Source organism: Carassius gibelio, chromosome B22 (genome assembly GCF_023724105.1).
Source record: "Carassius gibelio isolate Cgi1373 ecotype wild population from Czech Republic chromosome B22, carGib1.2-hapl.c, whole genome shotgun sequence".
Classification (NCBI taxonomy): domain Eukaryota; kingdom Metazoa; phylum Chordata; class Actinopteri; order Cypriniformes; family Cyprinidae; genus Carassius; species Carassius gibelio.
In genome coordinates, this window is record NC_068417.1 from 3,621,075 (window position 1) to 3,633,766 (window position 12,692).

At 35.3% G+C, this 12,692-nt stretch overlaps 1 protein-coding gene and 1 long non-coding RNA gene across 2 annotated transcripts in view; one reads left to right on the forward strand and one right to left on the reverse strand.

Moving 5' to 3' along the window:
• LOC127987559 (uncharacterized) overlaps window positions 1–12,692 on the reverse strand; it is a 1,718,354-nt gene that overhangs the window by 1,611,556 nt on the left and 94,106 nt on the right. The window contains exons 23-24 of the mRNA XM_052589927.1: window positions 12,210–12,386; window positions 11,214–11,387 (exon numbers count right to left, since the gene is read on the reverse strand). Of these exons, the coding sequence (XP_052445887.1) occupies window positions 11,214–11,387; window positions 12,210–12,386 (351 nt within the window). The remainder of the gene's footprint in view (window positions 1–11,213; window positions 11,388–12,209; window positions 12,387–12,692) is intronic.
• On the forward strand, window positions 54–1,968 carry LOC127987637 (uncharacterized). Its single transcript, XR_008161294.1, has 3 exons — window positions 54–98; window positions 227–291; window positions 998–1,968. It is a non-coding gene; the product is annotated as an uncharacterized LOC127987637 (long non-coding RNA).

Genomic DNA, 12,692 nt, shown 5'->3' on the forward strand with positions numbered 1-12,692 from the left:
ATCAGTTGTTGTTTTTTTACTAAGAGTAAAATAATGTTTGTTTTTTGTTTTTGTAGAAGCAAGAGACATGGGAGATCATCATTCCCTTGAGATTTTATGTAAGTTATTTTTAGAAAATAAATTTTTTTGTTGTCTCCTGCCAGTTTACTTCACATTTTGATGCAACAACAGTGTGATTATGTGCTCATTTCATTAAGACCATTGATGTCTGTGTTTTTCATTGCAGAACTCAAACCAACTTTGGAGTTGTCTGATTTGGAGAGTCATTATTCTTGGTCTTCGCTCTTAGAGGTAAAGTTCACACAAAAAATCATTTACTTGCCCTCAAGTCATTCCAAACCTATAAGACTTTTGTCTGTCTTTACAACATAAATTAATATATTTTTAGTTTTCTCATAATATTTGTTAATCCATTTATAGTTTAGATAATCTGTATTTTCAAGCTTCATAAATATAGAGTTATTGTAGAAGTAAATTCTGATATTTATATATGAATACATCTTAAATTATATGATAGCAAACATGTATGTTCAAAATAAAATACTGGTCTCCCAGACCAGCAATGGGGGACACAAAAAGAGAAAATTAAATATATTCATACGTTTTCCAAAAAATTTGCAGATTTTGTATGAGTCTGGAAAAACATGGGGAGAGTAAATTATAAACATTTTTATTATTTGGTGAACTAACGGTTTGAAGAGCAGCCCTCCACGTACATGAATATTGTGAGGTATGTGAATGTCATGTCTGTTTTAATGTTTCAGTAAAGAAGCTTTCTGAAAGCAATATTTATTCAAACAATATCGCATGTCCTCACACTAGTGCTGCCATTATAGCATCCTGGAGCGCTGTGGTGAACTGAGACATTAAACAACCACACAAAGTGTTGAAACTTTAAAACCGATTATTTACCTATCCTTATGGATGTGAATACACCTCTACCTGAAAATGGATAGTTTAATTAAATGTTTAATTTTTTCAAATTTGTTTCTCTTAGGCCACTGATGAAGAGCAGGCGGTGACTGGGATGAATGCTGGTCAGAGAGGAGAATCTTCTTTCCCCTAAACTGATGCAGCAGTGGTTTTAAAGGAGGACGCTGCCCTGGATGATGTAGAAGATGTCAGATGCTGTGCTGATGGGGTTTCTTCATGATTACATCAGTTATGCTAAAGAGATCATGAAAATTGACCGTGATGCATGATCTGTATTAATGGACTATGAAACAAACTGTAAGTGTATAATTTGTTAAAAAAAAAAAAAAGTTAAATGCTTTTTCTGTGTTTAGTAGAAAAGTTTACACTCTGTCATTCATACACCTGCTAACATTCTTTCACACACACACACACACACACACACACACACACACACACACACACATGCATCTGTTAAAGGTTATAATATCAAAGTTAATGTTGTGATTTATTTGTGTACTGTCATGCCAGAATAGTTGGAAAAAAAACTAACTAATTGTAAATTTATTGTGTTTTCGTATATTTTTATACAATATATACAATTGAACAAAGTCCAATTTGATCTTAAGTTATATTCATCAAATGTTCAATGCTTTGTTTATGAACTCTGTAGCTGTTAATGCCATCCTTTTCTGCATTTCTTCTAACATGTTACTTTTTGACTTTTCTCTTGTTTTTAATAAATATTTTCCTTTTGGTAATTATTGTTTGTGTGTAAAAGTGATATTTAAAATGAACAACATTTGTAGGTTTAATGCCTAGCTCAATTTGGGTTAATTTTAACGTAGAAATGCATTGTTTCCCCACATGGCTGCACTCTGCGAGTTTATTTTCTGCCAGCAGGAGGCGCTAAGAGCGGGAGAGGTAGGTTTCTCCGGTAACGGCTGCAGAGCGGTGCTGAGCTCACAAACGCTGCCTTATCAAGCATATGCGAAATGATATCGAACATTTTCTAAATACAGTAGTTTTCCTTCTGAAATACAGTGATAAAAAAACCACCCGCTCTGTTTTTTTAAACCCTGCAATATAGTCATTTTAAACCATAAAAAAGGCAACCCAGCAGGTTGGGTTAAAACAACCCAGCGCTGGGTTCGTCCCTTTTTGACCCAGCGCTGGGTTGTCAAAATAACCCAAATTGGGTTGTTTTCAACCCAGCAGTTTTTAGAGTGTACAAAAGCCACTGTGCTTGGACCTTTATTATTGACACTTCTGGCTATATTGTAAAAAAAAATTATGTATTACAAATCTTCATATCTATAAGAGGTAGCTATCAAAATAAATAAATACATAAAATATTTGCAACAAATGTAGCTGTATTGTTTGATTTACCTTCTATGGGTAATTGTAAATGTCTTCTCATGTATTTGATGACTTTACAATATGTTTTCTGAAATATTTCAGTAACCTTACAATTTAATCCTCCCATTAATCCCACACACATCTATCACAGCGTGTCTACAGATATAAACAAGTTACATTTACCAATAGTTTTTTATTCTTTTTTTTTATCTTCTATATGTCCTGCTGGATGCTCCTCTTAATGTGAACTGAATCTGTGTCCTTCTTCTGGAGTTTTATCCTCTTTTTTTCTTCATCTGAACGCCTTGTGAAGGAGTATTGTTTTTAAAAGATAAACCCGAGTTTTCTTTCATTTGGAGATATTTGGCTGCTTCCACATTGATCAGAAGCTGTCAGTCAAATGACAATCTGCTGACAGAGTCTGAACACAGCATTAGATGAACATTTCAGTAAACGAGCGTGTGCTACAATCACAAGTCACTCTATAAGATGAGATTTCAGCACTTGACAAACGGACAGCGACTCTAAGCAGCTCTTAAAGCACAGATACTGCGATTGTGTTCAGTGCATTTCTGAGAAACACACTTGAATCAATAACGAACTGTCACGTACAGTGTTACAGGAACGAGAGAAGGAACCAATTGCAGGTAAGTATGTTTTATTTAGGGATAATCAAGGGGGAAACAGTCCAGGCAGGTTCAAAACCAGAGAATCCAAATCAGAACATAAACAGGACACGAACACAGGGCAAGACAAAGCAAGGCAAGACAAGGCAAGGCAAGGATGACGGACATGAAATAACATTACATTAAACAAGGACTCCGTAACACAGACTAAGACAGACTGGGTATAAGTAGACAGAAGGATAATGAGGGAACAAGAGAAGGGTGGGGGACAATCAATTACATAACAATGAGGAAGGTGACCAAATAAGGGAACAGGAAGTGATCTGGTGACAGACACCGTGAGAAAGGAGGACATCTAGTGGAACCACAGGGAACAACAACCCAGACACTGTGACACGAACGATCGTAAAATAACTCTCAGAAAACGCTCTTAAACTCTCAGATCAATCGTTGTCGAGAAACCCGGCCACTAATGAAGCATCTGATAGCAGGATTTTAATAAACGGGATTTAACTCATCATTTATCCCTTATTTTATTAATACAGCATAACATTAATATTAGGACTTATACAGTGTTCCAATTGTGTCAAAGCTCTTGCTTCTGTTCTGAAAAATTAAAAAAAGACAAATCTAAACTAGATAAACTTTGAAGTTGGCTTGAAAAAGTATTTTGACAGTTGCTTCCCCAAATGCAGTGCTTTCATCTACTGTAAGACAGATCCAAGAACCAGCACTTTTAATTGTTGAGACAATTTTTTTCCTCATTTTATTGGCAATGTGTGTTATTATATTAATGCAAGAGTGATCAGATTTGTAACAAGAGATGGTTTTTACTCCATTCATTTCTTGTAACCAATCCATACATTTTTGAGAAGGCTAACTTCTCATTCAACTTTAGCATTCAAAGTTTCTGTCAAGGTGGGCAACACCTCTTTCTCTTTCTGCTGGTGAATATCTGTTGATGCCTTGTGAGTTAAGCTGTCTCTGTGTTTGTAGATTTTCTTTCTCATGGCCCTGACATCTTTTGCTGTGACCTCTCTAGAAGCCCACTCCTCTGCCACCTGTACTCCCTTTTGGACTCCAAAAAGGCGCTTGGCATATTTGCAGACTGTTCATCCTACATTATTTCCATGTAAGTATAGCCAAGGGGAGTACTGCTGTGTCCATGCCTCAAGCTGTTGCTTGCTAAAGTGTATTACCCTGTCTGTACTAGTAAGCAGGGACAAAGCTGTGCTCATGGACTGGGCTGGATGTGAACAGTTTGTTGTGGATGTGCTGACTAATGTTGTCCTGGATTGGAGCTGGTCTGTCTGGTCTGCTCTGATTGGGGCTGGTCTGTCTGTATTGGGGTTTGTCCTGGATTGGGGCAGGTCTGGTAGTTTTTCTTGTAGCCTGGGTGATAAATGTAAGTGCTGTGCTGTTTGAGTGTCCTGGTTAAGCGTTTGACCCATGAGGCTCCTCTTAGGCTGTGTGCTACAAGAAATAAATATTACATACCAATCTGATGTTTCAAAGTGTTCTGATTAAGTGTCTTAAGCCTGGGACACACCGAGTCACTTTTAAAGAGCAGAAATTAAAATAAAAATCCAGAAGAATCTTGAAATTAAAATAATAATAATAATAATAATAATAATAATAAACAGACTTACCCTTCAAAAAAGTCAGTGATGGCTCTTCTCTTCTTTCCCTTGTCCATATCTGAAAATAATGTAAGATGTAAGTTGTAATATTATATTTGTTGTCGTTACTGCGAATATATTTAAGAAAGCACTATATGATAATCATGCTACTTATTAAGGTTATTATTAATGGTGGTAAACTTTGAACAGTGCACATGTAGGCATTTTATTTCATTTAACTAATTTATCTTGAATGTAGTTACACAACCCTTTCATATTTTCAAGCGGAAGTTGTCATAGTTGGGTAAACTTCTATAGTGGTGAATGAGAGACTACATTAAATATATGTTTTGTCACGATAGTGTTTCTACAAGAGGGAAAAAATAGAAAGAATTTGATACGATTACGATGCTGATGACCATTAATCAATTTCGATCTCTTGATTCACTATCAATTCACACGAATAGGCCTACTGTACTTTTCTTGGGTTAAATTCAGTATTTTTATTGCATTAATATTCACTTGTGTGCTTATACTAGTATCTTTTTAAAATGTATAATTTGAAACTAAATATTTATTCAAATGGAAAACCTAAAAATAAGTAAGCAGTTATGACCTGCAATACTCTTTTGAGCAACTAGACTACCGTTTTTTCCAGACTATACGTTTTTTCATAGTTTGGCTGGTCCTGCCACTTATAGTCAGATGCGACTTATCAAAATTAATTTGACATGAACCAAGAGAAATGAACTAAGAGAAAACATTACCGTCTACAGCCACCAGAGGGCGCTCTATGCTGCTCAGTTCTCCTGTAGTCTACACTGAAGACATAGAGCGCCCTCTCGCGGCTGGAGACAGCAATGTTTTCTCTTGGTTCTTGGTTCTAAATAAATGCGATTTATAGTCCAGTGCGATTTACCCTATATGTTTTTTTCCTCATCATGAAAAAAGTCATGAAAAAAGCACTCATAGTCCGAAAAATACGGTACATAGATGTATATTTATTAGAGTGTGTAAACAAATGCCACAAAATGACTTTAATTTGCCTCTTTGCATTGAATTTAAAATCCTTTTCTCCATTTAACCTTAAATACTACACTAATTTTATTAGGCTATACATAATAACGGAAAATAGGATACAATTCATAACAAAAACGGTTGATCTGCATGTTTTTCTTCGGTGTAATAATCAATGCATGTGTGTCTCACGCACAATTTGTGAGAATTAGCAACCCTGCTTTGTCATCTTTGATACAAAAAAAGCCTTCACCTGATTAACATTTACATCAGTAATAATGTCCTTAATTAAATTAACACTGTTTATGAGCAGTTATGGCTATAGATTTAAAATTATTTGTTTAATTTAGAATGGATGCAACGCTAGCTTTTTTTCAGAATTACATTACATGGCTAATTACAACTAACAATCCGATAGTGAGCTAGCATCACAAGATAAAAAAACAACAACTATTGACAGACAAGATTATAATAAAAGTGACTGTCCGATTCTAGGATAAACACTTATTCAGTAGCAGTAAATTAGGCGTACTAAACAATCATAAAACAAATAAATATTATCTTACCGTCATCGTGAGGTAAAATAATGAGGAAGGATCACTCTGTCAGCCAATCACACAGCGACGTCGCTCCCGCAGTCTGTAAATTCCTTCAGAAAACAGTGTGTGGCGCACTTGAGCGTATTTTCAGACTCACATCTAATTTGAAGGAGCTTTTTATGGGAGCGGCAGCGCAATACTTTGATAAAAAAATAGATAGGGCTATGTCAAATATTGTTTTTATTTTAGTTTTAATGAAAAATCAGGGGATCCCCCCAAAGTCATTTTTTTGGGCCTTATGTGGGGTCCCTTGATGCTTATGGGGGGTCCCGGACTCAATTCGAACACTGGACTTATATCTATCTGCACAGAATCCCCTGAACGCAGAAGTGAACGTGTCTGTGTGTCTCTGAATGAACTCCTTTTGTGAAAGCGTTCTTCAACACAACAACGAGCAGAAACACGACAACTAAACTCTAAACATTCACAGCGCTTTATTATAATAGTGTCCTCATTATAATGTTATACTGTAAAACCGAAGTGAAATTAATCAAATGAAATTAGGGTAACACTTTATTTTACAGTCCTGTTCCTCATGTACATACTATGTACTTATTATAGTAATTACAATAACTATGTAATAACTAGGTACTAACCCTGAACCTACCCCTAAACCTAACCCTACCCCATGTAGTTACCTTTTATTACCAGAACTTTCTTAGATAAATACACTATAAGTACACTTTAAGTACATGTTAGTTAAATAAAGTGCAACCGTAATTAGTTAATTGCACTCAAATAATAATGAAATTTCATTGGACTTAATTTAAATAAGTTCTGTAAACTCAAAATTGTTGTAGTAAGGTGAACTTAAAATTATTGCATTTTCAAGTTCCCAGCATGCTTTGCATCAGAAAACAAGGAAAATAAATGTAGAAATTAAGTGTTATTTTGTGTGTTTTTACACAAGATTAACATAGAGGGACTTAAGTTAGTACTTAAATGTTGTGTTATGTCAGAACTTACAAAGGTTTCTATTACGTTGTTTTTTTTAGTGTTACCGTTGTGGTGAAGAGTAGAGCCTGTGGTTAGGTTTAGGATGGACAACAATAGACTATATTTGAGGGTATTTCCTACATTATATGAGTTGAAAAATAGAGAAAATTTTGAGTGAAGTACTATCTAATTATAAGTTGAGAAATATCAATATTTATAAGATAACTGAGATAATTTAAGGCAACTGGAAATGTAACTTTTAATGTAATGTAATTTTTAAACTTAAGAGTTCTTTGAACTTATTAGGGTTTACAGTGTATGGTAACAGACACTTAAAAATATATATTTTATTGAACTAAAAAATATTAAGTTAATTTGAATTGAACTTGTCGGGTTTTACAGTGTGTGTATGACAGTCCCAGTCATAGTTGTTTGTGCTGCTCGTTATCTGAAAAAAAAATAAAAAAATGAATCATACTAATATGCTGATTTGCTGCTCAAGCATCAAAGTTCATTAAGTTAATTTGCTGAACATTTGACGGTTTCATTTAGATTCATTAATAAAACTAAATGGCCATTGCTTGGATTTAATTTCAATCCAAATGAAATCCTAAATGACACACTACACACTGTGCATACTGTACTCTAGATACTCAACTGTCTGGTGTATGAATATTATAAGATTATTTTATCAACATCTGAGTCTGAGCTCTCCGTTGTGAGGAAAGCTGACAGTTGACTCATGAAGTGTTTGTCTGTTTAAGTAGAGCATTTTCCAGAGAAGATCTTGACTTCACTGATGATTAGCTGTTGTTCTTACACCCTCACCAGAGAAAACATCTGGACTCAGACAACTAGACTCCAAGATCAACAAGCAGAAAACAGAGATGATAACACTGAACACCTCAAACCCCTCAGCAATTAAAGTACAGGAGCAGACCTCTGTAGAAATGAGGAGTTTGTAGAGCTGGGCTTCATCATTAGACATGATGGAGGACAGACAATGACATCAAGAGACGCATTAGCAAGAGCAGAAACAGCTTTATAACACTGAACAATATGTGGAGGTCCAACACTAGAATGACTCTGTATCAGAGCTGTGTCCTTTCCACCTTACTTTACAGATCTGAATGTTAGAGAACGACAGAAGCACTTTACCTAACTATCAACTTTCCACATGATGAACCTCCAGAATCCTGCAGATCTTCTGCTCCAAAACATCTCTGACCAACAACTACTCATGCGGCGCAATTAAGAAAGTACAGCACCTTTAGAAATATATTAACTGAGAAAAATACAAATAAAATAAATAAAAAATACCTGCTGTACATATAACGGGAACATTTCTGTTATTATGCATTAGCTATTTATGCTATATGTTTCATGTCTACAAGTTAGCCTATATTTAAAACAGTTTAATAATACTTAAAACAGACAAGTAAACTTTTCACTTGTTTTTAACTGTATGTGGCATTTTATTTACATGAAAATTTAAAAGTGTTAAAAAGAGTAAATGTGTTTGAGTATTTAGAGGAGAGTGAAAGACACAAATGCTGTTAACTTGTGAAAATGTTTAGTTGATTTGATGAAGGAGAGACTCCATCCACAGAACAAAGACTATATACTGGAATTATGTACATTAACAACAGACACACAACTAAATATAAAGTAAAATAGAATAATAATGTGTATAAAACATGAGAAGTTTCACACATTGTATATTTGCTTTATATCTTTTGACACATTTAAGTGCTGCACTTGACAATCACATTGAAACATTTGAATCATTATGAATGAGTTTAATAGAAATATTATTAAACTGAAGAGCCAGACAGACTCATCTGAGCTTCTTCCTCCTCTGTTCCAGCTTTACATTAAACACAATGATCATCTGCTTGAATACTAAAGCAACATTAATCATTCAATATCATGTTTCTAACACACATGCTGCATTATTTGATTGTAAAGTCTGAGTCTCTTCACCTGTATGGATCACATTTACACATTTATTACACATTTATTTCTCCTCATAGACACAGTAGTGAAGCTCTTCAGTGGATCTTCATCTGATGTTTACTGCTCCTCTCAAGATCGCTTCACTTTATGAGATACAGCATTCATCAGCTTCTGGTGATTTCACTCTTTCAGAGACTCTTGACAATAAACCTTAATCAACTCTGTAAGGTGGAAGAGAAGAGAGAGAGAAATATAATTTACAAATTTTAATTACAGTTTCTTTAGAGTTTAAAATGTTAGATTTACATAGATATTTCTAAAACTATATTTGTGTTTTGAATACTTTTGAACATTAATTAGTCTAATTAATTACTCCTGTTGAGTCAATATAAAGAGAAACACACACTAACGAGTGTACACCAAATATAATAAATGACAAGAAACAAACACAAATGTGATTTAGTCTTAAAACACAAATCTTTCAGTTAAATGTGTCACTAGTTAAAGCTGTTTGTCCTCTAGTTTAAACATGTTTGTGTTGGTCTCAGTAAATAAGTGAAATGATTGCACAGCTCGCTGGAATACTGGATTCTGATTGGTCAGTGGTGACATTCGGAGGTGTGTTATTCATTAGGTGTGTGTCATTAGCAGCAGAATAACACACAGTCATACGGTATTTGAGTCGGGCGTTTCTTTGACTTCTCTCGTATCACAGCACCGCACTCTCACTCGTTTCATTCAAACACAACTGCTATTAGCTTGTGCCTCAGTTACTGACTGGATTTACCCTCAAACCAAACCGCAGGAGATTCCTGTTAATAGTAGACTTGAGGAGACATTGTTCAAAGTGTGTCTTGTTGTTCAAGTTGTTGCTAACTGACCAGAAGTGTTTAGCTGAATCTAAATTGTGTCTAATTCTTCACTTGTGTGTCAAGAAAGCATATAATAAGTGTGATAATGCAGATGCAGCCGGATGTTATCACAGAATAAGTCTCTTCAGGAGGACACAAGTCCTGATCACCCTGTCGGGTTTATTCTGTGATAACAAGCGGCTGGAGGGACATTATCTCTTACAGAAAGTAAGTGTAAAGTAATGTGACGTGTTGCTTGTCAAAGTAAAAACACACAAGAGACAGAGACATTGATCATGTGATGCTGGACGACTGTGAGCTGAAGCTGAATCTGCTCTGATTTTACCAGCGTTTTCCTACAATCTGAACAAATCTATTTCAAACTCGAATGATTCACTATTACTGATCTCATTAATAAAGCAGCTGTTGCTGTAGAAAGCTGTGACAGTCTGCTTTTCTTCTCTTTCCTCCTTTGTGTTCAACATTTTGATCAACTTTACATTTCATTCTGACACAAACCTTTTGAAATAAAGCTTGATGATCATTTGATCAACTCTTTTCACAAATATTTGAAAGTATATATTTGTTCACATATCAGAGGTAAATGAATCTCTTTAATATCACAAAGTGAAGTTTACTCACCTCAGTTCACAGTTTGAGTCTCGTAGCACATCAATGAGCTTCTGCTTTGAGTCTCCAATCTTATTCTCTCTCAGATCAAGCTCTTTTAGAAACTGCAGAGCTTTTGTGTTTGTCAAAGACTGAGTTAAAGAAGAAACATCTGTAATGTCACAGCCATAAAGACTAGAAAGAGACAAACAGAGGAAGAGAGATCATCTTACAAACAAATCATTAAGATGAAGAATCTTTCACAAATATAATGTGAACAAATCCATCATGAGATATTGAGTATAAAGTGTTTTGTTGAACTCTTATGTGCGGTTCGTTTGGGGACGACACTCGTGCTGTTTGGGCTCTCCAGAGAACACAGCCAACAAAACGACATTTTGTTACAAAATGTGTCATTTATTAATGTTTTTACTCTACATTTATGTAGTTTTTTTTGAAGGATTTATGATATTTTGTAAATGTATAAAATGTATTAATTAAAAATATATTTTTAAATTGGTTTTTATATAAAAAGAATATAAATTTTATATATAAAGAATAGCACCAAGTGTTGACAACCGTACAAAGTCTCATATCATTTAGATAAAGGGAACATTTGTTTTTATTTCAGCAAACATCATTTGGGGTCTCAAAAGACCTTGAACAGCACATGAGAGTTAAACAAAGTGATTTTCATCATTTTGATTCTTGTCTGTGAATGTTACTGACCTCAATCTCTCCAGTTTACAGTGTGAATCCTTCAGTACGTCACATAAGTGATTCACTCCGGTGTTTTTTATTTGATTCCAGCTCAGGTTCAGTTCTCTCAGGTGTGATGGGTTTGATTTCAGAGCTGAAGTCAGGATGAGACACTGTTTCTCTGTAATACTGCATCCCCACAGACTGAAGACAGAAAGAGAAAACACAATGAATCAGACACGTTATGTTCATGTGGGAGTAATTCATCATGTGTTAACATCATACAGTGCAATAATTGATAAAACACTGCTGTCATTCTTTACTGTACATGTCTGAGTGAATAAAAATATTATAAAAAATAATAATTTGGTCCATTAATTACTGTGATCTCCGGTGATTGACTGAGATGCAAGAACTGAACCACAACTGCAGGTGTGTGTGTGTGAGAGTGTGTGTGTGTGTTCACTTTGTGTCTGTATGTGAGAGAGTGTGTTTTCACTGTGTGTGTGTGTGCGTGTGTGTGTGTGTGCATGAGAGTGAGTGTGTGTTATCAAGGTGTGTGTGTTCACTGTGTGTGTGTGTTTGTGTGTGTATGAGAGTGAGTGTGTGTTTACAAGGTGTGTGTGTTCACTGTGTGTGTGTTCAAGGTGTGTGTGAGAGAGAGTGTGTGTGTGTGTTCACTGTGTGTGTGTTTACAAGGTGTGTGTGTTCACTGTGTGTGTGTGTGTGTGTGTGTGTATGAGAGTGAGTGTGTGTTTTCAAGGTGTGTGTGTTCACGGTGTGTGTGTGTTCACTGTGTGTGTGTGTGTGTGTGTGTTCAAGGTGTGTGTGAGAGAGAGAGAGAGAGAGAGAGAGAGAGAGAGAGTGTGTGTGTGTGTATGTGTGTGTGTGTTAAATGCAGAGCACATGTTCAGAGTATGGGACACTAGATTTGGCCACACGTCACATTCTTTTCTTTCCTTTCCCTGAAAGTAAACAGTAATCTTTAATCTGACTGTAAGTGCTGTAGAGTATAATGATACTAACTCTAGTTTCTCCAGCTTGAATTGTGTGTTCATCAGTAGATCACTGAGGTGTTTCACTCCAGAGTCTCCTAGTAGTTTATTCACACTCAGGTTCAGTTCTCTCAGGTGTGATGGGTTTGATTTCAGAGCTGAAGTCAGGATGAGACACTCTTTCTCTGTAATACTGCAATCACACAGACTGAAGACAGAAAGAGAAAACACAATGAATCAGACACGTTATGTTCATGCGCGAGTAATTCATCATGTGTTAACAACATACAGTGCAATAAATAAAACACTGCCACAAACCTTATTATATGACCATAAACAAAAACAGAAGTAAAAAGATGAACAAAGTAGACACAGGATGAACTACATAACTACTTAAAATAACATTACATGTGAAAATTGAGTTTAAATGTGAGAAATCAAGAAAGTTCTGTTTCTGAATTACAATTAGGGATTCACCGGTTGAAAGGCCATAAATCGGACGGTTTGAGATTAA